Source organism: Anser cygnoides, chromosome 1 (genome assembly GCF_040182565.1).
Source record: "Anser cygnoides isolate HZ-2024a breed goose chromosome 1, Taihu_goose_T2T_genome, whole genome shotgun sequence".
Classification (NCBI taxonomy): domain Eukaryota; kingdom Metazoa; phylum Chordata; class Aves; order Anseriformes; family Anatidae; genus Anser; species Anser cygnoides.
In genome coordinates, this window is record NC_089873.1 from 200675914 (window position 1) to 200702794 (window position 26881).

General features: G+C 50.5%; 1 protein-coding gene across 6 annotated transcripts in view; it reads right to left on the reverse strand.

Moving 5' to 3' along the window:
- Positions 1-26881, reverse strand: part of AMOTL1 (angiomotin like 1) — a 76234-nt gene that overhangs the window by 23002 nt on the left and 26351 nt on the right. For 5 of the 6 annotated variants that reach the window (XM_066989867.1, XM_013178107.3, XM_066989865.1 and 2 more), the window contains 4 exons: positions 24566-25463; positions 11934-12204; positions 5782-5926; positions 4557-4646 (listed from right to left, as the gene is read on the reverse strand). In XM_066989867.1, the coding sequence (XP_066845968.1) occupies positions 4557-4646; positions 5782-5926; positions 11934-12204; positions 24566-25463 (1404 nt within the window). Of the gene's footprint in view, positions 1-4556; positions 4647-5781; positions 5927-11933; positions 12205-24565; positions 25464-26881 lie in introns of those variants that run through there. The other variant, XM_013178108.3, reaches the window with a different exon arrangement.

Below are 26881 nucleotides of genomic sequence, written 5' to 3' on the forward strand. Positions count from 1 at the left end.
AGAGCAGAATGTGCCTGCAGGAGATTTGCTGAAAACAAGAATCACTCCTAGACCACGTTCCTTGTGGCATTTCCAACAATGTCTCGTATGCACGTTTGTATTCCTCAATGATCACTCTTCGTTCACAGCTGCTAATTCCAAAGGCGCTCTCTGGTGACCAGGCCTTTCTTAAGTAAAACCTGCAGGACTTATTTAGCCTCCCGTCAGTCTTGCAGCTCCTGACACAGCAAGCGCGAGGAGGAGCTCTGTCATCTGCCATCCACAGGCATGGCCTTATGTCACTGCAGCTGCTGCCAGACCCCCTTCATCGGGGTGATTCGCCAGGATGGGCCGGGGCACCAGAGCTGCCTTTTCTGCTCTTCCAGGTCCAGCCAGGCCTTGGCCAACTGCAGCGGCCTGACATCCCCAGGAGGGTGCCAGGATGGTGAGGCACAGGGCTGAAGCGTGCGATGGGCCCCTCGTATCCTGCCCCTTACCTCGGAACGACCAGCAGAAGGATTATCAAAATCTGAAGTGAGGACAGGGCCTTCTTGCCTGCTCCAAAGACCTTTCAGCTCATGGTTTCCACTCTTCCGCCCAGAGAAGCGGCAAAGCCACCGTCCATCAGTCCCTCTGTCCAAGCCTCTACAGCTCCAGTTTGGTAACAACTGGGCTGGGCCAAGGAAGGCCTGAGGCAGCAAAGCAGAACTGGGAAATGAAGCAGTTCCTTCCATCTTCACTGTCAAGTCCCAGCAAAAACAAACAAACAAACAAATCCCACAACCCTCTCTCCCCCTTGAACAAAAAAAAAGACGATACAAATGGCCTCCCAAGATTTAACAGGCAACGTACATGAAGAAGTCTGCCCTGAATGGGAGGGAAAACCAAAAGCTCCGTCTCAAGAGAGCATTTTTTGAAAAGCGGCAGCGCAGTCTCAGTGGGTCACCATTTCTTTTTAGCTCATTCCTGCATCCAGAATGGCTTGGATTAAGCCTCTCTGTACATTCACCCCCACCGCTTCTGTGAAGATCACCTTCCTACTGATCAGGCTGAGCCCTGGCCGTTGTGCACACACCAGGAATGCAGCCCCATTCGTACAGCCAGGGCTCCCTCACTGCAGGAAACGAGACAGCACAGGACCCCCGCACACTTCATAAGGAGTAGCTGCATTAACCCCTGTATCCTGGCCAAATGCCAGCAGAGCTCATTACAAGTTACTCCTCCGGCAGTTTTGCTCACAAATGGCACGTTCCTGACAGCTCTTTCGAGTCTTGGCCATGTAAAGACCAAGGAAAGGCTGAGAAGCTGCAGGCCTCTGTGCTCTGAGGAGCTGAAGTCCCTGGGTTAGTTTTCTCACACGATGATTAACGGGGATTTTGTGCTGGAATTAATCATTATGATGAATTTTAATGTACTTAACAAATGGTTCAGTATGTGCTTACTTATGGTCACCGACCTACACAGGGATGCCGAAAGGTTTGAAGTTCTCTCCTCCTCTGTCAGAGAAAGTCACCACATCTCCATCTGCGCGTGCTTTTCCGCACCCTACAGAAGTATCACCAGCAGCTTAAATGTGCTTTGATTTACAGCTTGGGCAGTGCCCGTTGCATGTCATGAGGTTCAAGCCAGGGGAGAATTTGACCTTCACAAGCTGAAAACTGAAATTGGATTTCCCACTCACCTTCCTTTTGTAGGGTGGGGGGGAATCATGCAGAACAGATGCATTTTTCAATACAGCACTGTTTCTTCAGGCTCCTGCCCTTGGCTCTGGGTGCATGAGGGCAGCAGCTCTCCCATCTCCCACATGTGAAGCTCATGGTGGTGAAATGACAGAGCTAGGGCCTCCCTTTCACTTGCCCCTGAAACTTATGACTCTGTACTGATTATTTCCTGTCTTAATACCAAATGGCTCTCAGTCTGCCCAAAACACCACTCTCAAAAACATTTACTGTGAGCGTTTTCTTTGGCTGGGTTCATTTGATGGGAATATTTCTTTGTCTGGGATTTTTGGGACAGAGATACATGCACAAGTACTACACAGCATATCGACTGCACGTTCCCATGAAGCACGAGGCTCTACTAAGACACTATAAAAACTGTCTGCACATTCCCCCTAATGAGTCCAGAGCTGTGCAGAGTTAACCCGGATGTGTACAGACTCCAGTCTGCCTCAGGCACCTGAGAAAACAGTCCCTTGGAGGAACCCCTGCTCTGACAGAGTGGCTCAAAGTCCAGAAATCCCAGAAAAATACACAAAATCCTCAGACTCCACCAGAACAAATTTTTCCTCTGACACCCTGTATTACAACCTTTCTCTCCAGCCTGTGTCTTTGAAACCATCAGTCTTCCTGCCTCTCCCTTTTCACAGCATCTTTGCCTCCTGCCTCTTCTGTTGCTTGTATGGGCCCACACACCTTCATCAGTTGCTGCTTCATGTATCTTTTTTTTTTTTTAAGAACCTTTTTCACCGACAAAACATCACGTAATTACCAAGGAACTAATAGGCTGTGAGTTCTCTAACTGCACCCGCCACAACAGGAGCATTTTTCATTCCACACAAATGCCTAGCACTTAATACTTGGAGGCATGCAGCCTGGCTTTGCCTATCCTTATTACAAAGAATAAGAGTTTGTGTCACCTTCTGTCCCCATCTCAGAGCACACGACTACTCTGTGCTGCTGCACTGCTAATGGAGAGAGCTGCCAAGAACTGAGAAGTGATCCCTGCATGCCCTGCCTCACGAGACTTCTTTCAGGGTGTTCTTTCTGTGACTGGAGTTTTACCACAGCACTAATTCTGTATTTGCAGCGTTACCAATGGCAAGTGTTAAAAAACCTCAGAAGTTTTGTCTTTCTGCCTTCATCTCACCATAAGACTGGCTTTAAAATGGTTACATTTAGGAAGCTGCTAATGTTGGAGTCTTTTTATGTAACGTTTGGTTTGGGGGTGTTAAGGGTCATGTTTTCAGGTTGTTTTCCAAAAACTTTCTGAGCCCTCGCAGGAATGTTTGAGGCTGACACCCTGATATCGAGCTCATTCCTGTGTGTGCCAAAGCAGCCCAAAGAACATGACTGAAGAGGACCTGCTTTACATGTGCCCACTTTTCTATTCTTGGAAGCACTCTGCATCACATTGGTAACATTGAGCTCTCTGGGCTAGACAGGAAACACTCCAAGTATCCAGCCCGTCTTATGTGATAGGATCTGAAAGGCTATATTTGTTCGCTAGCTGTGAATTGATAGCAGCAATATGCTGAGTGCACAGCACGGAGTTTTACTGCTAGATGTTTAGCATTAGAAGCACAGAGTGTGTTTATGTGCTGGAAAATAACTTAAATTCTGTCCATCCTGGGGATTTAACTCACCCTTGCAGTTACCATCGCATGTGAACACCGCCAGGCTGCCTCTATATGAAGACAGCGGAGCTCAGTCTGCAATTTGCTCTGTGCAGCTTATCCTGTTTGAACTCTTCCCAAGGAAGACAAGACTTACACAGCAATGCTATTTTCTTAACAGACCAGCCATTTGGATTCACAGCATTACCTACACTTGCTAATACGGCAAAGCTAACACAGTCAAGGAAAAGATAATTGGATTCTCTTCTGGTCTGTGCACATATGCACCAAACCTTCAGCAGTGTTGCTGTGCTGGCGTCATCGCCGCAGGTGGGAGCTACGAGAAGGCCCTCCTGCATTTGGAGAAGCTGGTGGATGTTGCAGGGCTGGTGGCGAGGCACACCGAGTGTTGTTAACACCGTGCTGTTAATGGAGATGGATGGCTCTCCAGCTAACCACTTGCAGTTGGAGCTCATCTTCCAGGAAAGCTCTCGGTGCAATAAATAAAACAGAAGAAATCCGCTGGACACAGGGTTTTGCTTTAATGGGATTTGAGCCCTCAAGGTACTGCACAGCTCCTGGGTGGTCAAGCCAAGCCCTTCTGGAAGCATACTGAAGATGCTCAGGATACACAAGAGGCTACGCGCTGTCACACAGCATCCAGCTGCTCGGGTTTCGGTTTGCCTGGTCACGTGGAGCCACCAGCACATGGTGGGGAAATGCTGTAGTGCTGTGCTCAGTCACTACGGGAGCCTAAAATTTGATGGGAAGGGGTGTTTTTCATAGCAGTAGAAGCTACATTTTTTGTCTCAGCAGTCCTTTGTGAAAACAAAGGTCCAGCTCTGCTCTTCTTGCTAATCAACCCATGGCACTGACAACAAGTCACCAGAGGTTGCTCTGGACTTTTCCCAGCCAAGAGAAGAATTTGGCCTCTCTAAAAAACATGTATTTTGAGAGATGATCCCTGCAAGCAACACTTAGCAATTTCAGACAAATATTTATAAAAAATAAGCTAAGCTGCGTTACCATTAACTCCCACTGCCTATTTCTGGTGCTCAGAGAAAAGAACAGTCTAAACAATCCAGTTTGCAGCTTAAATAAGAGTGTATTATGAATTAGCTGAGTAGAACCAAGCCATAAGGACAATAAAAATTAACAGCAAAGCATTTGCCTCCGCTCCAGTACATATATGTGTGTATGTATATATATATGCACCTTGGAAACAGATTAACGCAGTACTCACTCTGAGTGACATAAAGGCCCTCTGTGGACTTATCCTCGTGCCCATCGAAGTCTCTGCTGGCTAGCTGCCTGTTGGCTGTCTCCAGTCGTTCTGCAAAAAACAGGAAATACTTTAAGTATAAATATATGTATATAAAATTGTAGGCCAACCAAGAAAATAAGATGTGTGCCAGCAGTGCAGTATAAATAGACTCTGAAGGAGGGCGTTTAAATGGAGGCTGACACATACATAAAAGATGAGACCTTTGACCTCTTCTATGAAGCTGTCATTCAGATGTACAGAAGCTGGAGGAAGAACCTCTGCCATCTGCAGCTAATGTGTCCAAGCAGTTCGTTTCTCATGCTGTCCGAAACGTGCAATGCACTTGCAGTCTGACTTTACCCAGCTTTGCAAGGTGATGGACGCCTTCCCATGGCGGAGTGTGCAGCCCCTGGTGCTGCCAGATGCCCTGGGGCAAGCCGGCCTCCACCCTGGTGTCACTGATCCTTGGGACTGTCATGGGAAAGGAGCAGTTTCTGCAGCCGGGGATGATTTCCCCTGGGAAGGGCGGCTGTAAGAGGGATGAGACTCCCTGCCACCAGCCTGCAGGGACACTGTGGGCAGCTTCCCACTGCCACCTGCCTTTGGGTATGCCCCCCCACACACACACCAAAAAAGAGCAGCCGGCCTCCTCACCTCCCCGTAAAAGTAGGAGGCTGCTTGCAAAGAGCACCTCACTGCACGAAAAGGTACCAACGTGCCCCATCAGGCACCTGGACAGCTAACAGTTACTCCTCCGTTTGCTTTCTCAAAAGGATATACCCTCAATTTCATAGGTTTTTAATACCAAAAGGAGATACCCTTTGATACTTGCTACTGGTTTGTGAAGGCACTGAACTTCGAGATATACGGGATGTATGGCAGCACTCTGTATTGCAACTTGCTGTTCATTAGAGCTGGATGCAACTTCAGGGCTGGTGGCCCAGCAGTCAAACTGATATTTGCAAGTCTTAAATGCAAAGGCACCACTTAAAGCTGTCTTTCACGTTTTGCCAGAAGGTTTGTTTGCAACCAGGGAAGCGACAGCAGTTTTGTCTTATGCCAGCGAGCAGGGCCTGATTTCTCAAGAAGGTTATCTAAAACGTGTGAAATTAATCCTCTAAAGCCAGCTACTCTGGAGCTTGTGAAAAGCGAAACTTGTGTCAGCTGTGGAAAACAAACAAAGAAACATGCAAACTTAACATACCACGGAGATCCCTGTTGAAATCGTGAAGTCTCCTAATTTCTCCTTCCAGTTTGTTTCTCATCGCTTTGTCCAGAGACTCCCTTTTAGTGGTGGTCTTGACCAGGCCCTCATAAGCTTCTGAAATCCTCTGAATCTCTATTTCAAACTGAAAGGAGAGAGAGCTCCCATGAAAGCCTAGCAGGGAAGTGTCCCATCTGGCATTCACAGAGAGCGTTGCGATTGGGTGTGAGCGTTGGGGCAATGCCTGTGCCCAGTGTCATACCTGGCTCTAAAATGAGAATTTCTGCACACCACCAGGAACGTTATAGCCTTGACTCTAACCTCATTTCAGCTTTAAACCATTGTAGTTCACTTCTTTCTTCCCTTGACTGAAGACTGCTCTACACAAGTTCTCTATAACAGGCCAAAACAATTTTGGGGGGTGTTCAATCTTCTTAACATCATCTCCTTGAAACCTGGCAAGCTTGCAACTTAAAACCCGAATCCAAAAGACTGACAGGAAGGCAGCCCCAAGCAGGCTTTTGTTGCTCAGGTCAGTCAGATCCAGCTCTTTTAATTAGCTGACTTCATGTCAGGTATTACAGCTTGGCCAAGTCATTGCTGAAGGAATGATCAGCACCAAGGTGGGAATCTGCTCCTGCATGCCTGGCTCTTGTGTTTGCGGAGAAAAGCTCGATAATGTGCATGGGCTGGAAAACCAAGAGATATATATAGCCTCCCACATACCTTTCTAAATCTGGTGCTTTTTGAGCCTCTTGAGTCACGGGTGGGACGGATTCGTGATTTGTGAAGCCAGGGTGCGAGCCCACCTCCACTTGTTGTGGAGGCAGGTCCCTCTCCAGGGCTCATTAAGCTTTAGGTTTAATTTGCCAGCTGCAGCGCTTGCTGAATACAAGCTCCGGGACCAGGGATGCTGGAGCAGTCACCTTTGCCATTCGTACATTCGTTTCAGCTAACGATTCCCCACGGCTCCAAGACAAGGGGTGACATGTTGAACCAGCCATATCCCATGCTGTGACACTTTCTTGGGTGAACTACAAATGATTATTCTGACTTTCCATTTTGCTTTTTCCAAGCAGGACCTCGAGGAAGCCCTGTTACATTTTAGCTAATCGCTTCTGGAAAAGTGGGTCCCCAGTCTGCCGAGACACAGCCAGACACCAAGAGCGTTCCCACCACGGGGTCAGCATGCTCAGAGGAGCGCTGCGTAAATCCTAACTGCATCGCTGTAAAGTGTATGCAAAGATTATTTTTTAATCCTTTCCTGCACTCAGAATGATTGGCAATGAATTTAATTGCCACCAACAGGAAACCAGTATTAAAAATATCATGCACTGGAGAATCTTGGTTCAAAATTCAGCCTGAACATTACTGTCATTCAAAAACAGACGGTAAGTTTTCTTTTTCATAGAATCACAGCATGGCTTGGGTTGGAAGGGACCTTAAAGCCCACCCAGTTCCACCCCCCTGCCATGGGCAGGGACACCTCCCACCACACCAGGTTGCCCAAAGCCCCATCCAGCCTGGCCTTGAGCACCTCCAGGGATCCACAGCTTCTCTGGGCAGCCTGGGCCAGTAAAGAATTTCCTTCTTATAACTAATCTAAACCTCCCCTCTTTTAGTTTAAAGCCATTACCTGTTATCCTACCATTACACTTCCTGATAAAGAGTCCCTCCTCAGTTCCCCTCCTGTGCTGTTATGTGTATTTTTCCTCATACACGTAACAACACAAGCTCATACAAAGCCTCATCAAAATGTATGACGTATTTCATGAGAAAATCCATTTAGTGTGAATTTTGCAGAATCAGAACATACCGATTAGTTACTCAAATAACAGCATGGCTGCAGTCACTTGATCCTGTTATGGCTTTTTCTTTCTTTTTTCTTTTAGCGTGACCTCAGCTAGCAGAACTTCTCTACCTGGAAGTAATACAGGCTGTATTCAAGCTACCTTGCACCGTTCTCCTTGACCATTTACACACACTGAGGTTCAATAACTCTCCCCTTGAAAGGAAGGTTTGGCTCAGCAAAAATCATCTTTAAGGCACTTTCCTGAACTGTTAACTACAGGATCCCGGCCAGACATTGTGCTCAGTTGGGTGCCCCAACATCCTCCTGCACCTCCCTTCTCCCACTGAGCTGTTACTGCAGGAGATGCCTGCAGTGCTCCTACTGCAGCAGAGCAGATTTGCCAACTCGGCAGGGGATTTTCCCAGCCCAGCAGTCCTGCCACACGCTGCTGGTTAATGCAAGGGCTGTGCTCGGCCCGTTCTCTGCTGAGGTACCCACATTTCCCAAAGCACATCACCACGCGAGCCTCCTCCAGCCCAGGAGGCAAAGACTTGCTGCAGGAAAATTAAGAACCTCCATCCGTGATGAACAAAATTAGAGGAGAGTAGAACAGCAAGAAATTATGCTGATGCTTCTCAGGAGCTCTGGGATTTCCTTTCCCTTCTTCTGCTGGAGGAAATAAATTCAGCCTCTTCTCTCCCTCGTAGCATCTAGAGCTGACCTACTCAAACAGCCCCCACAAAACAGCATGGGAAAGAGCCAGCCCAGCAATTAAATTTCAGCAAGGTAACACTGCCCAGCAAAAAGAACAACAGCAACAAAACATAATGCTCTACTTAAGCGAAAAACTTAAAATTAAAACGTGCCCTTCCCACCCAGTTCTTTTTAGATATGAACACCAGACAACACATCAAACAGCACAGGGATTAATCGCTGCCTTGTACCTTTCTGCACAACGTCTGTTCAGACATGACTTAGAATTTGACAACCCTCCGGGTTGATCCGTTCATAGGAATGCCCAGGGAGCAATCTGCGTCAGGTGGATTTTCCCTCTCTAATTTCTTCTCCTAATTCTGTTATGGGAATGAAAGTGCAGGGAGGGTTGCCCTACCTATAATAACCTTGTTACACACAGATGAGAGAGAAGTACTTCTCATGACCCTTCCACTTCCAACAGCAGGGAAGAGGTTCCACGCCCAACGCATGGAATTTAACTCACTGTTAGGTTTTTAGAGGTGGCGTTCAGCTCAAGCTGTGGGAACACAGGAGGACCTGCCCCGTCCATGTGTTCAAACATGAAAAAAAAACAGCACAGAAATGATAACGTGTATTACGGTTTTGGTTCAGGAAATTTTCCTGAAGAAAGAATGCACTTGAGCATGTGTTTTGCTTTAAGAGTCTGCTTACATTCCCCTGAAGTCAATGGGATTCGAGTCCACGCTCTGTTGACTGAAGGGAGACTTCAGCCCCGTGCCTGAATACCTTTCTGTTGGTGTCTGATGCAATCGACTCGCAGGGCATCCAAGATAAAGAGAGAGCCGTTCCTAAGAGTGTGAAAGGAAAACTGAACATTTTTGGGGCACCGTACCTTTTACTGAACAACGCAGCTTTTGTAAAATTAATAACTGGAAACCTTATTTTTGCCCACAAAGGCCACAGGGAAGTCAGCCTTAACATTTTTACAGCCATCTTCACAAATAATGCTGCTGCAGAAATTTCTTGGCTAAGTTTAGGAGATTCTGTGAATACAACACAGAGGAGGAGGCTGCAAAGATGGCAGTAGCTACGGAACAACAGGTCTTCTTTCTAACCTTTTTGAACCTTCTGGTCACAGATTTTCCCAAAGCTGAGGCTGGGACATGGTCTCTCAGGGCCGCCTCTCCTCCTGTGAAAGGTGGCTCCAAGAACACCCTGACAAAACACAGCACAGGAAAACTGAGCTGCTCTTGAGACTCCTAAATTCAGAGAGAAAAGGCCTGAAGCCTAAGCCCACTTTGGTGGGAAGTCATAAAATGACTTGCTGAGGATGCCTTCCACTCCAGATCACTGATAAAGGGGTTGAACAGGACTGGCCTTAGAATTGAGCCCTACGGACACCACTAGTGACTGGCCACCAGTCAGACGTAGCCCCGTCCACTACAACCCTCTGAGCTCTACCATCAGGCCACTTCATCACCTAGCATAGTGTGAACCTGCTCAAACCACAGCTGGACAATTTGTCCAGAAGGATGCTGTGAGGGACGGTATCAAAGGCCTTACTGAAATCCAGAAAGATGACGTCCACTGCCTTCCCTCCATCCACCAAACAGGAAACTTGATCACAGAAGACCAAATTACTAAGGCAGGACCATATTGCCATGCCTTATAATTGTTTTACTCTTTGACTGCCTTCCAACAGCACCCAGGATAACTGTTTCCATAACTTTTCCAGACTGAGGTTAGGCTAACAGGTCTGTAGTTCCCTGGGTCTTCTCTTGCACCTCTTTTGTAGATGCCTATAACATTGGTCAGCTTCCACTCAGCAGGGACCTCCCTGGACTCCCAAGACCCTTGGTAAAACTCCAGCTATAACGTCTGCTAACTCCTTCAGTTCTCTGGGGTGAATCCCATCCGGCCCCATGAACATTCAGCTGATACAACTGGTCCCTGACGATTTTGGTGACCACACATGGGAAGACACTGCTCCTCCAGTCACGATCCTCCAACTCAGAGGACAGGGAACCCAAGATCTGTCATTAATATTAAAAACTGAGACAAAAAAGGCATTTCTCCACCTTTTCCTCTCCCTTACTTCTTAGGTGACCATCTTCATCAAGTATCTGTCCAATGTTTTCCTTAGGCCTCTTCTTGCTGTTGACATACTTGAAAAAGCCTTTTTTTTGTTGTCTGACACCACAGTGGCCACTGTCAACTCAAGCTGAGCTTTGGCTTTTATGTTTTCTCCCTACAAATGTGAACCGCAGCTCTGTACTCTCTGTGTGAAGCCTGACCTTGCTTCCAGAGTTCATATATTTTCTTTTTCTTAACAAGTTGCAGGAGAAGTTCCCTGTTCAGCCAAGCCAGCCTTCTGCCCCACTTGCTTGACTTGCAGCACAGTGGGATCACCTGCTCCTGGGCTTTTAAAAGGCGGCTCTCAAAAAGCGACCAGCTCCCATGGAGCCCTGAACCCTCTACAGCAGATTCCCAGGGGACACTGCTAACTAGCTCCCTGAGAAGCTTCAAGTTTGCTCTCCTAAAATCCAGGGTGGTAGCTCTGATGACCTTTTTTCTTATTACACCAAACATTTTGAACTCAACTATTTCATGATCACTGTGGCCAAGACAGTCACCTGCTGTCACATCTCCCACACATCTTCCCTATTCCCAAACGTCAGGGCTAGGAGGGCACCTTTGCTCATTGGCTCACTAAGTACTTGTGATGGAAATTATCTTCCAAGAGCTTTAGGGCTTTCCCAGACTTGTTGCAGCAGCTTATATATTGTATTGCCAGTTTACGTAATAACTCACACAGCCTTGAGCCCTTGGGACCCAAAGCCAGCAGACCTGCGGAACATCTCTGCACTGACTTCAGTGAGCTCCCAGCATCTCCTTTGTTTAATTTTCCCTTGTCTTTCTTTCTCAATCCAGGCAGTGAATGAGGCATCATCCTTCTCCAATGAAAACGTCCAGTGTGCATACAGAAAAACAAGTGCAGGATCCCTTTGCAAACACGTTTTTGAGTAAAATCTTTACCAAATAGTTCATTCGGCTATGGGGGCAGTGCTTTTTGAACCAAGATGTCCAAACATGTGTGTCTAAGATCACCTTTTAGAAACTCAGAGCAGTCACCGAAGACCTCTATGCCAACCATATTGCCCAAACCTCGTCATTTTGGTTGTTCAACCACGTTGTTCAAATCACATCAACCCCATTGCTGGCCTTTATGGTTCCAGAGAGAGTGAAGTGCCACGACAGAGGATTGTGTTGAATAAAACAGCTCAGGACAGAGGTGGCCATGCTCTCCAGGTGCTCCTCACATGCAGCTCTGCTGTCTGTGCAGGACTTGGCTGCCCTGGGGAGCAGACCCTGCTCGCACAGGGCTTCTGGGGCATGCTCATGAGAAGCTGGCACTGAAGGATGGAAGGGGAAAGTCCCCATTTGAAGAAAACTTCATGGGCTGCCTCGTTGTACCTTAAAGGCAGAGGAGCCCATGGGTCTTGGGGCACGGGATTACACTTTTGGAAGACCACCACGGAGAGGCAACGGTTAGACATGACCCATTGGTACGTCCCCAGTGCAGAGACACGACTGTGAACAACAGCTTGAGGAACCCAAATGCAGGAGCACCGAGCCCAGACCCCATCCCCACCCCTCCGCGTACCTTCTGCAGCTTGTCTGCCTTCTCGTAGTACCCCTCCAGCTCCTGCCGCAGCACGTGGTTCTCCTCGGAGAGCATCTCCACCATCTGCTGCGCCCGCTCCACGATGGCGAAGGCGTCGGGCGTCAGCTGCGGGCCCGGCGGCGCGGGCGGCTGGGCAGGAGCTCCCAAGGAGCCCGGGAGCAGAGGGCCGGCGGCGGAGGAGGCCTGCGAGGACATGGGGCTGTGCTGCTGGGCCGGCGGCGGCGCTGGGAAGGGCGGCTGGCATTGTCGGCTGCGGGGAAGCACAGGCAGGGGAGGCGTTAGAGCCACGCAGCCTCAAAATGCACACGGGGGCTTCAGCGTGGTTTATTGATAGGGTTATAACTGTACGGGCGTGATTCCGGCCTTTGGTCGCTCCTAAATACCAACAATCGCGGCGGGGACGGGGGAAATTGTCTCGTCGCCTGCTCCTGACAGTGATGTATACAGCTGGCACGGAGGGATAAAGGAAGCATTGAGTGGAAAGCGGCATTTTTGCCCAGGTGCACAGCTAATATTTCAGCGCTCGGGCAGCCTCTCCCTGCCCCCGCCTTGCCGCAAACCCCACCGCCGAGCGGCTTAAGCCAACGGACGGACGGGACTGCAGCACAAGGGGCGCCTTACTCACCCTTCGAAAACCGAGCCGAGGGGCTGAGCGGCCGAATTCGGAGGCGAAAGGAAGTGATGTGAGCGCAGCCGCGTCCCTGCACGGCGTTAGCAAGCGGCCGAGGGAGCTGCTGGAAGCACAGCCCCGATCAGTCACCACGGGCGATGAAAGCCATCTTCCTGGGCGAGACCTCGTCGTGTCGCTCCACGGCTAGCAGCATCCATCACCCACCAACCTCGTAGCGGGGAAGAGCAGAAGGGGGCAGCCCCATGGTGCAGAGGCTGAGCTACTCCTTAGCCTAGATGCCCCAAAATCTACACCACGCTTGTTCAAGTGGCTGAGCCACACCGGGCATCAGGCTCAGAGCAGGGGACAGAGCCCAGTTTGGCTGGAAAACCAGATGGACTTCCCCACCTGCTCTTCCCCGCCATCAACCAAGCATTTTCCAAAAAGTACATTTTAGCTTAACGACTAGCTGTTAGACTTGCTGTAGCCCCCGCTGCCTTTTTTCTGTACCCCGCACAAGGCAGGAGATCTCACAAATGGATGCATTTACACCCTTTGGCCTCGCAGATCCATGAATGCTGTTTTTCAGGCAGACAATTTTGTGCCATATAAATACATAATAAACATGATGACTTGCCCACACGGCTCCTCAAAGTGGGGTTTTCAAAGACTCTCAGCGCTGGCCTAATTCTACTGCCAACGATAACAACCTGTCACTGCCTGCCGTGGTGGCAGAACGAGATGAAAAGCCAACAGGCTTTTTAAAAACCTGCCCTAAAAGGTGACAGATTGGGAAAACCTTCGCTGAGCTCTTTTTGGGCTCACGATGGCTTTTACCTGCTCCTAGGGCTGTGCCTCCCCTGGTTAAATGAAACACCCAGGGCAGTCGGAGCAAGGAGAGAGCCGTGCCCTGAAGACAGCTCCCGGGACCAGGAGGGTTTGCTCTCAGCCCCTGCCATAGGTGCAGCCTTGGACTTAGGGGCTAAATTTCGACAGCGGGTAAAGCTTTCCCGAGGACAGTAAGTCAGGGAGGTGTTGTTTGACGCTTTACATATGGCCAACAAAACGTGCAGTAATAAAGAAACATTGCAAAGCTTTATCCGTGGTTGCTGGTGACAGCTCTGCCCATGCTGGCCCTGCTCGCCCACCCCGTGCTGCAGCACAAAACACAGCAGCAATGCAAAAACACGGAAAACAGGGGAAGGAAAAAGGCAGCAGCTCCTCCAAAACGCCCCCCGCTGAACGCCGAGCTGCCTGGAGCCGAGCAGCATCCCACGCTGCGAGAGGAGAGGACGCCACGGCAGCTCTTTTTTCCGTACCCACTGCAGAGCTTTGCAGCGGTGCTTGACGCCGCCTGAGCGTGGAGGGGGGCACAGCAGGGGGAGCGTACCGTGTCGGTTTGTGTGCCAGGCTGCCCTGCTTGCTCGCATCTGTCATCAGCCCCAGCGCCAGAAAGGAAAGGAGTGTGCAGAGCCCTTCCCACGCTGACTTCCTGGCTGCCGCAGCCGCATGCAGCGGCCTTCCGACGGTGCTTGGCAAAGCCCCGGCTGCAAAAGGAAGCAAGCCCCAACTTCCCCTGAAACGTCCTCAAAGTGAAGGGTCCGAGGCAGCTGCAGCTGGGCACTGGCGCTAGGTGAAGACATCGGTCCCTGCTCACCCACCTCTGGCTCCATCCCCTGTGCACCCTCCCTCAGGTGTTTACAGACACTGATGAGATCCCCCTGGGCCTCCTCCTCTCCAGGCTGAGCAGCCCCAGATTTCTCTCAGCCTCTCCTCACAGCAGAGGTGCTCCAGGCCCTTCATCACCTCGTGACCCTTCCCCGGACCCTTTCCAGCATGCCCAGGTCTCTCCTGTACTGGGGGGCCCAGAACTGGACCCAGCACTCCAGGTGTGGCCTCACCAGTGTTGAGCAGAGGGGAGGATCACCTCCCTCAGCCTGCTGGCTGTGCTTTGGACCACGTAACACAGCCCAGAAGACCACTAGCCTTCTTAGTGCCAAGGGCACATTGATGGCTCATGTTCAGCTTGGTGTCTACCAGGACCCCCAGGTCTTTTTCTGCAGAGCTGGGTGGCCCTCAGCGTATGCTGGGCCATTTTGCTGCTGCCATCGCTGCTGGGGACCGTAACGCAGGGACAGGGCCTGGCAGTGACTTCTCCAAAGGAGCTGCATCGACAGAATAACTGCTTGTGGCTGAAGTACCCGTGGGGAAACAGACCCGCAGACGGGCAACAGACCAGCATCTGATTCAGGTGCTGAGCGCTGAGAGCATTTTAATCCAGGGAAATCCCCCACAAACTCAAGCCGCTCAGAGCACGGGAGGCTGACAGCGCTGAGGCCACCAGGAAGACGCAGCCCAGCACGGGAGCCATGAGGACCGTGTCAGTGTAGCTGCTTGGCTCCGCTCCCCTTTGTATTCACAGGTTTGCAACCGGGAAACTCAAAGCATTCATCTCCCCATTACAAAAAAGTCCCGAGAGAAGTCGGCGAGGTTCAAACCCTGGCAGCACCGCTTCCCGGAGCCCACAAGCACGCCGAGACCGTGCACGGTCCCCTCCAGCGTCACCGCTGCCGTCTGCTGCTGGGACTGGGGGGTCACATGGAGCTGGGGGCTTGTTTTACCTTCTTGAGACCGAAACCTGAGGCCTGCTGAGGTCATCCAAGCCAGCGAGCCCCATGCTGAGCTGCTCTGCAAATGGCAACGACAGCCTGCTGCAGGCACGGCTGTCAAACCATCCTCCGAGTGCCCTCCTCTTTCTGGTGCCTAAAACCCCGCAAGGGACCCCGCACTCCTCGAGGGACCGGGATATTGTTTAGCTTGAGAAACTGCGCAATGAAGAACGTCACGAGCGGCGGAGCAAGGGACGTCACTTGCGAGGTGCTCCCCACGTGTGCAAAGGCAGACAAGCACGCTGCATCTCCTCGGCATAGCTGACAGCCATACATGAGCATGCACTTACGTGTTTTACCACGACAAATAACTCAGCTAAACGTGAGTGAGTTTGTCCTAAACAAAATAAAAGACAGGTATTTTTTATGCAGGTAAAAGCCCTGCTGTCTGGACACAGTAATACTGCTCCAAAGACAGGCATTTCCTACAGACACAGGTTTTCTCACTTCTTTATGGGAACAGCTTTGAGCAATACAACACATTTATAAACTGATCTCTGAAACTAAACTGGGGGAGATGAAGCATTTTCTCTTTTCATTACACAGCAGTGCAACTTCCTGTTGTAGATACACCCTTTGCTTGCAGGAACTCTTGACACTGTACTTTTGGAAAATCTCATCCTCCCATCAGTTCGACCTTTTCACATGCATTTCAGTCTGTTTAGCTTTATACTAAAGAGGGGGGAGAGGTGCCCAGGATCTCCTTTTTCTTGAATTGTGAGTTGTCCATCAAGCTATTAAAGGCTCACACACTGTAGCAGCAGCCAGGCACCAGCATCCTTATAGCTGGGGCCACAGGAGAGATTCTCCAAAGTGTTTCCAACTTGGAAATGGAACCAGCACAAAGGACACTGCTCCTTCTGAAGCACAGCAGTTCAATGGCCATTAACTGTTTCTGACATTCACAGAGCCACAGCATGGTTTGGGTTGGAAGGGACCTTAAAGACCATCTAATTCCAGTCCCCTGCCACGGGCAGGGACACCTCCCACCAGCCCAGGTTGCCCAAAGCCCCATCCAGCCTGGCCTTGAGCACCTCCAGGGATGGGGCATCCACAGCTTCTCTGGGCAGCCTGGGCCAGGGCCTCACCACCCTCTGAGTGAAGAATTTATTCCTAATATTGAATCTAAACCTCCCCTCTTTTAGTATAAAGCCATTCCCCCTTGTCCTATCACTGCACCCCCTGACAAAGAGTCCCTCCCCAGCTTTCCTGTAGCCCCCTTTAGGTACTGGCAGGCCGCTGTAAGGTCTCCCCGGAGCCTTCTCTTCCCCAGGCTGAACAACCCCAACTCCCTCAGCCTGTCTTGGCAGGAGAGGTGCTCCAGCCCCTTGGTCATCCTCATGGCCTCCTCTGGACCCTTTCTAACAGCCCCACGTCCTTCTTGTGCTGGGGTCCTGGACGCAGCACTCCAGGTGGGGCCTCACAAGGGCAGAGCAGAGGGGCACAATCCCCTCCCTCCCCTGCTGGCCACTCCTCTGTAGATGCAGCCCAGGACGCAGTTGGCCTTCTGGGCTGCAAGCACGCACTGCTGGGTCACGTTAAGCTTTTTGTCCACCAGAACCCCCAAGTCCTTCTCCCCAGGGCTGCTCTCAATGAGTACTCCCCCAGCTCTCATCTAAGGGTTCAGGGAAACAAGAGACATGAGAAGCCTGACTATCAGTGAAGACAGAGGCAAAGAAGTTGTTGAGTACCTCAGCCTTCTCCATGCCTGTTGTTACCAGTTCTCCCTTCTCATCCATCAGAGGGGTCACACTCTCCTTGGCCTTTCTTTGCCAAGCAACGTACCCATAGAATCCCTTCCTGTTATTCTTTATCCCTTGCCAAGCTCAGTTCCATCTGTGCCTTGGCTTTCCTGATCCCATCCCTGCACATCCAGACAGCATCCCTGTGCTCTTCCCAGGCCATGTCCCTGCTTCCACTGCCTGTGCATTTCCTTCTTGTGCCTCAGTTTGACCAGCAGGTCCTTCCTCAGCCATCCTGGTTGTCTGCCCTCCCTGCCCGCTTTCTTATCATGGGGATGGAGATTAAATATTCATTTAATCTGCCCCGATTTAATTATGACTTAACCAACTGTAAAATCTCTGAGTGTATATATCCCACAAAATCAACACAGCGAGTCATGTTAACAAATCATCATCTGTAGGAATAGGAGAATTAGAACATCGGCTTTGTTCGCATCCAAGCTCTCATGTAAAAACTCCAAAGAAACAAAGCAATCAGGATTATCCTGAGCTTCTTTGGACTTAGTAAAGAACGACATTCTCAGAATGCTTCTACCGTATTTTAAGCATCGATCTTACTCTGCACTAGAGCAGGTTAAAATCTTCCAGCCAACCACATTTTCATCAAAAATTGTTCTTCTTAAAAGCACGCAACTGTGGAACAGTATGAGTTTGGAATATTTCTGCAACACTACTGCAGCATTTGTATGGAGAACATATTTTTTCTTGACGTGATTCTAGAAACAGGGCTCCCATATACTTCTGCAATGCAATACAAAAAATGAAAAAATGCAGGAAATCAGTTTTTAGAATATAGAGAGACGCAGATATACAGAGAGCTTTTCAAGGGCTATCATGCTAGGCTCGCTATACTGCACTCTCTCTCTCTCTTAAATGATATATGGATTTGCGGTATATAGAACTTGCTATGGATAGCTTGCAATACACCGTCTTCAGCAGAATACTTGGCCACGGACCTCACTTTCATAAGAAATCCCACAGAATTCAGCACGGCCATCCACAACCCTAAATTCAGGCACGGTCTTAATACACATTGTCTTAATAAGACAATTAATGATGGAGTCCACTTGCTGTTGACTACCAGGAAGTTGTAAATACAGAAGAGCTATTGCTCGACAAAGCAGGGCAGCGTTAAGAAGTAATGAAACTAAAATCCCTGTAAATATTCTGGACAGTCTACCTTTGCACTGGTGCGGGTACAGCTCTGCTCTCTATGCAGGGACAGAGAGCAGCCAGTTGAGTAAGGACCTTGGTTGCAACATACCACGACATTTACATTCATAATTAAAATGCCCTCCTCTAATCTCTTTAGCTTATCTTTCTCTGCATGCTTTGCCTTCCTCTGCCTCCAGGGCAGACTGGCCAGTTTTATCTCTGAAAGGCTCTCCCAAAGGACTTCATCTCCCAGCTTCATGTGTCTGCTGGGGATGCTGTACCTGAGTCAGAGAAACCGGCATCCATGGGGTGAAGTTCTTTGCAATTACCTTAAGTTCCAGCCTTACAATGAGAGTAGAAAGTGCAAGAAAGCTGCTTATTGCTGCCCATCGACTGGGAGCCTTGAGCCTAGATGCTAATTTCAGAGACAGGCATCCCCCTGAGTTCCAGTATGATTTCTGCAGCATGAAGCAGCCTTTAAAAGCTGTTCTTTGTATCTGTGGGTAACACGGAAGAATCAGTGATGTCAATATGGGGGAAAAGGGCAGGATCCCAGAGAAGTCGGTAAGCCCAGTCTGCTGGGCACGGTGCAAGGAAATACAGTTGTATGCCCATTATGAAATGCTGATACAGCCAGAAATGAGAGAAAACTTTCAGTAGCCAAGACACAGCCCTCGTAGTATTCCCTGCTTTATGGGAAAAGCAACAGCCTAACCACCTTGCAAACACAAAGGTTTATTTCAAACCCATTTTTGCACACTTGGATTCACCCCTCCAGAATTCACCATTTTGTTAGTGGTGTTTATTAATGCTGGTAGGACTTGGTCCAACTACTTTGTGGGTGATTACATTACAATTTGCAGGGGAAAATTATCTGAAAAGGCATACTGTATTAAACATAACCTCCATAGTTAAGAGAGGGAGGGGATATATTTCTTCACAGGGAGCCACACAGAGAATATTCGTTAGAAGGACAGCTGATCTTCAGCAGGGGAAAAGGTGTGCTCCCCAGCTGTGCCCTCCTAGAAGAAACAACTGGGATGATAACACAGAAGGAGAAAGAGAAGTGACATTGGCACCACTGAAGCTGTTGGAACAGCTTCATTTTTTTGTTCATTTTAATGAAAGACAGACTGGGCCGGGAGATGATACAAATCTCTTCTGCAGTGAGTGGTGCCACAACCTCCATCAGCCTCGGGGACGTGATGCAACGCTCCAGCCTTCCTCACGGCTGCCAGCATCCACGTCAGCCGGCGGCGCTGCCTGCGAGCCACGCTCCTGCTTACGCCAGCCTCGCCGAGAAACATCAGCACACGTCAGCCTGGGTGCCTGACGCCGATGCCCGCCCCAGGGACATCCATCAGCCTTCCCGGGGTGTCTCCGGGAGAAAACGGACCTCCTTGTAGTCCCCTGGGTGGCTGCAGACGTGTGGTTGAATGAGTAAATAGAGACAGGTTGTCTGAAAACAGCAGCGGCGTGGGGGAGTTAAGGCACAAATAACCAGAGAAGCCGCAGACTATGCTAGCAGTTAAATACAGGTTTGCAGATCCAGGCCGGGGGAAATTTTCTGAGGCACATAAAAAAACTGGCCTGGCTTTAAAACAGCCTAAAACAGCGGATTAAATCAGAATTAAAAGGTGACCGCACGAAAGACTTCTGCACGTCGCCCCTCACCAAGCAGCGGTGTTTCCGGTTCAAGGCTTCGTTCACATCATGCACACTTTTTATTAACTGTGTGAGGAAATCATTCCGGATAAAAGACACCAGGATCTGACTAGGGACACAGGGAGCAATGAAAAGGATTCATTGCTCACATTGAGTGATCTGGATCACTGCTTAAACGGGGCACAAAGAAACAATATGTACTTGAGCAGGTCCAAATAGAAGTCGTTCCCCCAAGGAATAAATACAGCAGGCTACAGTAAGGGGTAGGAATCCCTGTCCTGGGACTACCCTCACACATCTGAGCGGGTAACGAGGCGGACGGCGAGCTCCCAGGGTGCCGACGTCTGACATGGAAAGCGTTTATGAGATCCATAAACAAGGGCCATGGAGTTGCATTGCAGAGGTGATGTTACATCTGATTTGCCTCGCGTCTAGTTCAGCTTTCCACAAGGAAAAAAGTTCTTTTTTTTTTTCCCCCTCTCAACAGTGAAATAATTAAGGGGCTCCAGGCTCCGTCTGTTTAATGCATTAAAGCACTGACAGCATGGGGCTCCTCGCTGTATCCGAGGGAGATATTGCAAAATCCAAACTGGTAACCAGAAAATACAGGCTGAGACGGAGATGCGGTTCTGTGCCAGAGATGGCAGCGAGCGAGTGGAACAAGCCTGTAAAGGCCGTGATGGATTCTCCAGCTGGAGAGTGTTATAACCATCAGGACTGAACGTTTTGCGAACTGCAGTTAATTCACGGTGTCATGCCACCAAATTAGGTTATTTCAAAGCCTTTTCACCTGACAAGCTCCGAGTCTCTGAACATGCATCTCAGGAAAGTTAGCAGGCACCGTTAAGGAACAGCTGCGCTCTAGAGGCTAGCATCTAGGAAAGGAAAAGTTGAATTTTTTTTTTTTTTTAAGATTATTACACCTGGCCAGCCTAAGGCGTTCACGAGTTGTGAGTCAGTGCCCAAGGCACCACGCAGCTGATTGAAAAATATGCGTATTTTACAACAAGAATAAATATCGCTTCATTTTTATTTGCCTTCTGTCTTGTTGGACTTTTAAGCTTCAGGCTTCAAGCTCTGCTCTACAACCGTGATGTCCATAAAGTAGAGGTCACTGAGCCTAATTTATGTAAATACACTGATTACTGTATAACTGTAAGAGGTGTTCAGGATAATACCAGATATTTTGCTATAGGATAGTTCATTTGGAAGGGACCCTCAAGGATCATCTAGTCCAACTGCACCACTGATATTTGCAGTATCAAATCCTCCCTCCTGAACTGGTATTTAGAGTAAAGATGTGAGATTTCACCACTATGATTATTAAAGGCACTCTTCCCTTTTAAAGCCAACTGCATTGGAAAGGGGGGGGAAAAAAAGTTAGGCAGCAGCTGCAGTTATTCCGTCTCCTTCAACAGCTACCTGCCAACATCTGCGGGTTTCCAGTCCCATTTCCCTCACCACACACGGACCAGAGGGAGCAGAGGGGGATCAGTGACTCTACAGGCCTTTATCATCCCTGATATCTGTGGGTACTCCCTGCAGACCAATGCAGCTTTGTGCTTCTCCCCTCTCTTTTCTGGAATGCAGAAGCCTTTTGCACAGTCCCTCCTCCCCAGAGGGCGCCAGGACGGATGGGCTGGGGAACAGACACCGGCCAGGACAGAGGAGAGGAGATGCCGGCGCTATGAGATTCCCACAGGACCCCAGGCAAAGCTCCATTTCCATTAGGTTCCTTCCCAGGCCCTCCCACAGAGATGAAAGCTGGAATTTCTCACCTCGGTTCCCCTACCAGAAAAAAAAAAACAGCATCTCCAGACCCTACCCCTTTTGTCACCCAAACATTCCTGGATACCAGGGCTGTAAGGAGACCCTGCAGCCCAGGGGGACAGGTAGGAGCTGGTGGAGAAAAGAAACCAAACCAGTTCACACCAGTTAAATCTGGGTAATGCCATCAGAGAAGATTTCAGTACGGGCAAGCATTTGCTGGGAAAGGCTGTGATGACCCAAGATGAGGGTGAGGACCAGCACGTAGCCAAGAGGCTCGCTGTCACACGTTTCCTGCGCAGCCAAACACACTTTGCAGTGGCACAAGACGCGCAGAACACAAGTATGAATCCAAAGCTGTCTCTAATGAGCTGTGGCCCATGAATGAATAATTTCAGTCTGCACGCTAGCAACTGTCCTGCTGGTGCTGATTACTGCCTAGGACGTAGCCAGCAGGAGCACATCCCCCAAAAAACAGGCAGGGTGTGCCAGGAGCTAGGAGAGCGCAAAGACCCCGGGTGTGTACCAGGAGTCGGAGCAGCCCCAGAGAGACCGACGGTGTGCTGGAGGTGGAATCGAGCACACAGGGGTGGCAGAATCCCCTCTGCGGTGTGATTTGGGGGTCAAACCGTGCTGCCTTAGCAGGAACAAGCATAACCGCTGTCAGGAGCTGCAGGCTTTGTCCCTGCCGCCGGGGTCATCCTGCAGGGCTGGGGCTGGGCGTAGAAAACCTCAGCACACCACGGGATTTCTCAGCATTGCCCTCGCTGACCGGGCACCTGGGACAGGTTTGGACACTGGCCCTGAAGGATTTCTTACTGGACACCAGTGCCAATTCCCAGTTAGCCGCAGAAGTCAGCGCAGTGCCCAGCTCTGCTCCTTTGCATGGACTCAGCAGAACTGCTTATTGAATCAGCGTCTTCCAAAAGCGATAAACTCCAACCAGTTCCTTTTATGTGTGGATGAACGCGGTGCTGGAGATGTTTGTTAGCACAACCAACAGCTGCTGGAGCCCTGCTCAGGCTTCCTGAGAGCACAGCCTCAACTTGACCCCGCTGCGCTCGAGTTCATATAGCTGTTTCTTCGCATAAACAGAGATTTTCGCTTAGCTCTTTAAAATATCATCTTGCTCTGAAAAATTACAGAGGCTCCACACAGGGAAGGCTGGTAAGCAAAACACATCTCACTGGGGTTAGGCCAGCAGCGCTCTCTGCTCAGAGGGATAGCGAGGGTCCTATCCTTGTCACAACTTGCAACATTTACCAAAGCCACACTCCGAATTCATCCCTGTTTTGAAGCAAAAGCAAAACTTTTCCAAACACTGCAAGGTTGAGCATCCACTCCCTGGTTTTATGCCGTAAGAACTTCATAAAGGGAGCAGGGGGGCAGCTGCACCATCATTTCTCTGCAGCAAAACAAGTGCACGCACCAAGTTACGCACCGAGTGAAAACCTTGGGGCATTTTGGGGTCAATGAAGACCTAATTAAGCAACTCCCCAAACGAAAACCACATTCACACGAGACAGTTCCAGCCGTCCAAATCCAGCGAGGCTGGCAAAACGCTGCCCAAGAGGTCAAAGAGCGGGTGGGGTGAAACAGAGAGACGTTTGCATTTAGGGAGAGCGAGGAAAGCAGGTTAACGTGGCCGTGCCGTGGACAGATGGACGGAGGAAGCCATATAACCCCAGGGGCCTGCCTCTGCCTGCAGCCCCGAGCAAGCGAAAGCACCCAGGCGGTGCGGTGCTGGCAGGAGCCGTGCGGCTCTCAGCAATCAGCTCACAGGAAATAAACACTCCGGATTATTTTTAATGCGCTTGGAATAAAACCACCCTCACGCAGAGGCCCAGCACGAGGGGCCAAGTACCATAAAAGTCTCATGTAAGCTTTGTTTGGAGGATTTAAGTAGGGCATAAGTGATGTATACACTTTATCTGGCCCTCTTTGTAAAGGGAAGCATTTCACCCCACTGCTGGAAGCATCATCGAGCGATGAGAAAGGTCTGAAATAAAGAGAGGCCTCTGTCTCAGAAATAAGCTTCATGCAAATTTTTCCACAGATTTTTCAGTTTGGGGTTTCGAAGATCTCAGGGACACTGGGCTTAGGCTATAAACTTTCACATTTTTAGAAAGCAGTCTTTTTCACTCTCACTCGAGTACGGGCCAAACCTCACCTCCAAACTTCTGCTCTTCCACGTGAATTACAAAGCACAAAACCCCAGCTGCTGCCGAGGTACAACACGACCTTGCGTTTCCTCACTAAAATTCAGTGTTACAGCAAGAGCCGGATGCCACATCAGCTGGATAGAGACGAATTTTTATCATGGAATCAAAGAATGGTTCGGGCAGGATGAGACCCTTAAAGCCCACCCAGCTCCACCCCCCTGCCACGGGCAGGGACACCTCCCACCAGACCAGGTTGCCCAAAGCCCCATCCAGCCTGGCCTTGAGCACCTCCAGGGATGGGGCATCCACAGCTTCTCTGGGCAGCCTGGGCCAGGGCCTCACCGCCCTCTGAGGGAAGAATTTCCTCCTTGTATCCAAATTAGATTTCCCCTCCTTTAGTTTAAAGCCATTCCCCTTGTCCTATCACCGCACCCCCTGACAAAGAGTCCCTCCCCAGCTTTCCTGTAGCCCCCTTTAGGTACTGGCAGGCCGCTGTAAGGTCTCCCCGGAGCCTTCTCTTCTCCAGGCTGAACAACCCCAACTCCCTCAGCCTGTCTTCACAGGAGAGGTGCTCCAGCCCCCTTATCATCCTTGTGGCCCTCCCCTGGACCTGCTCCAACAGCTCCATGTCCCCATGCTGGGGCCCCACAGCTGAACGCAGGGCTCCAGGTGGGCTCTCAGAGTTTTTCAGGTGAAAAACAACTACAAGCAGGCCATGAAAGGGGAAGCCCCCAAGGCAGCTTGGCCCCAAACGCCCAAGGCCACAAGCCACCAGCCCAGCTCCCGCTGCCCGCCATGTCCCGAACAAGGCAGCGCGGTGCCACCATGCCCCAGCCCTTACCTGGTCACCCCGTACTCCGGGGGCGGCTGGTACCGGACAACCGCCACCTCCGTCCGGGCGGGCTGGGGGGCCACATAGGAAGCCTTGAGGACGTCCTGCGCTCCCGCTGGGTGCTGCTCACCGTAGAAGAGCCCGTGCTCAGGCACCTTGCTGCCAGGGGACGCCGCCACCGCCGCCGCCTTGGCTTTGTAGGGGTACTCGGGCGGCGGGCCCCGCGGGTCCATGCCCTTGCTGGGTGCCGGGGCCGCCTTCAGCCCCTTGCTGCCCGCCGGGGCCAGTGGGTGCTGCTTGGCACCGTTCCTCTCCAGCGAGAGCTGCATGATCCTCTCGCTCAGCGAGCGCACGTGGCCCTGCTTCAGCTCCTTCAGCGCGTCGTCCTTATGCGCCTGCCCGCTGCCGGCCCGGCTCACCGTCGGCCTCCCCTCCGTCCTGGACTTCTGGCCGGAGGTGCCGGCGACATAAAATCCCGGCCCCGTCGGCGGCTGTCCCCGGAAAAACTGGGACTGGGCCTTGGCTTCCTCGTAGGTGGGGAGCTCTTCGCTGCTGTGCGGGGGCTGCGCGGCCCGGGGCTGCTTCTCCATCGCAGCACCGTCCCCCTGGTGCTCCTGCCCCTGCGGTTCCTGCCGCGCCGACGGCTGGACCATTTGTGGGTCCTCTGGCGCGAGGTTTTCTGTGGAAGAGAGAGTGCTGGCAGTGCTGTTGGAGGGGCCGGCGCTGCCCGTCGCTTGGTGCTGTATGGCCAGCAGGTTCATGTTCTCGCTGGGGTTGCCATACCTCAGCTGCTCCTGGATCAGGCGCTGCAGGACCGTGCCGGCTGCCACCTCCTCCGAGCCTCGCATCTCCACCTCTGAGCTCCGGAGGAAGTTTGGAGGGTGCAAGGTGCAGAGGGCTTCCTCGGCTAGGTGGGGAGAGAGAGGCAGCGGTTAGCCCTGCGCCAGCCCGGGGGTTTGCTCAAAGATTGGGGTGCACACCTCAGCTTTGGCTGCCTGGAACCAGCGCCATGTTCTTCACAGGGAGGCCTGGCACCCCTCCGCCCCTCCAAAGCCCCATGGCTGTCACCCTCACCCCCCACCCCAGCCCATCCTTCCTTCTGTGTGCAGTGACCCCCAAGAAACACACACTCGTCCCTTCAACATCCTCCTTGTGCCCCACACCAACACCAGTCAATGGAGGGACAGGTGGACCCATACCGACCCCAGTCAATGGAGGCACGGGAAAACGTGACCTTTTCTAAGACACGAACTGGGTAAATCCCTCCCTGGAGATGCCTTGCACAGATTAGAGGCAGCCTCCGTGGCAATACCAAATCAGACGACGCATTTTTGACAGCTGAAGTTCGGTGAGATGAATCCCCTCGCAAGTGCACTGCATGCCACAAGAAAATGTAACACAGAACGTGTCACATAAAAACCTCTAAAATTATACTGAAAATAAAAGGGCTCAGAGAGTGTAATTAAAAAGGAATCTGTGCTCTGGCATCTTGTCTTAAAACTGCAATTTCCCCTCTGGCCAATAACGCTATTTCTATGTGAGTCAATACTAACTTTTGTAATTTTGCTGGGTGAGTACAAAGACGACGTTAAGGTCACGGATGTAATATCAGCGTTTTAAATATCACAGAACAAACTACCGTAGCAGAGACTGCTGAAGTAAAGCAGAGGAAATGGTGTAATTTTTTCACCCAGTCTCCCAGGCTGCATTTGCATGGGATAAGGTGTTACCGGTGCTGTACCAAAGCTGCACAGCTTGGGGGTTGGCGTCAAATACTGAAACAGGCTCCAGCTCCCTTTTCCACCTCACCCCTGCTTGTTACGTGTAGCAGCACGGGCACCACAAGCCACAGAAAGTGAAATATGCAGTGAAGTTTGCCTTTGTAGTGAAGAAGTAAAGCATCTAAAAACATAATCCTTCCTTCCTGGAGCCCACCATCCCAAGGATATGTAAAGATCTGTATGAGGGCTGCCTGCACCCAAAGGGGTGCTCCTGAAAGATAGACCCTGGTGTAGGCAAAAACAAAAATAAGCCCTCAGCTCTGCACACAGTCCTCCCGATTTCCTAGGCAAGAAGGAGGTGCTGTTCTGAGTTCAGTTTTTGAGGTCATTCTTGGCAACTTTTTTTCTCTATCCTGCTGTTTCCAATTCTCAAAGGAGTTCTTCAGCAGTACTTGCATTTGTTTTTCTGGCATTCGAAAGTAGTTAAAAAGCAAAACTTTCTCCTGAGGTCTGGTATTTCCCTGAGGTTTCATCAGTTATTGCACATGCTGTGGGATAACTTATATACAATCCGGATGCCAGAGGGGAAGAGAAGCCTTTGACT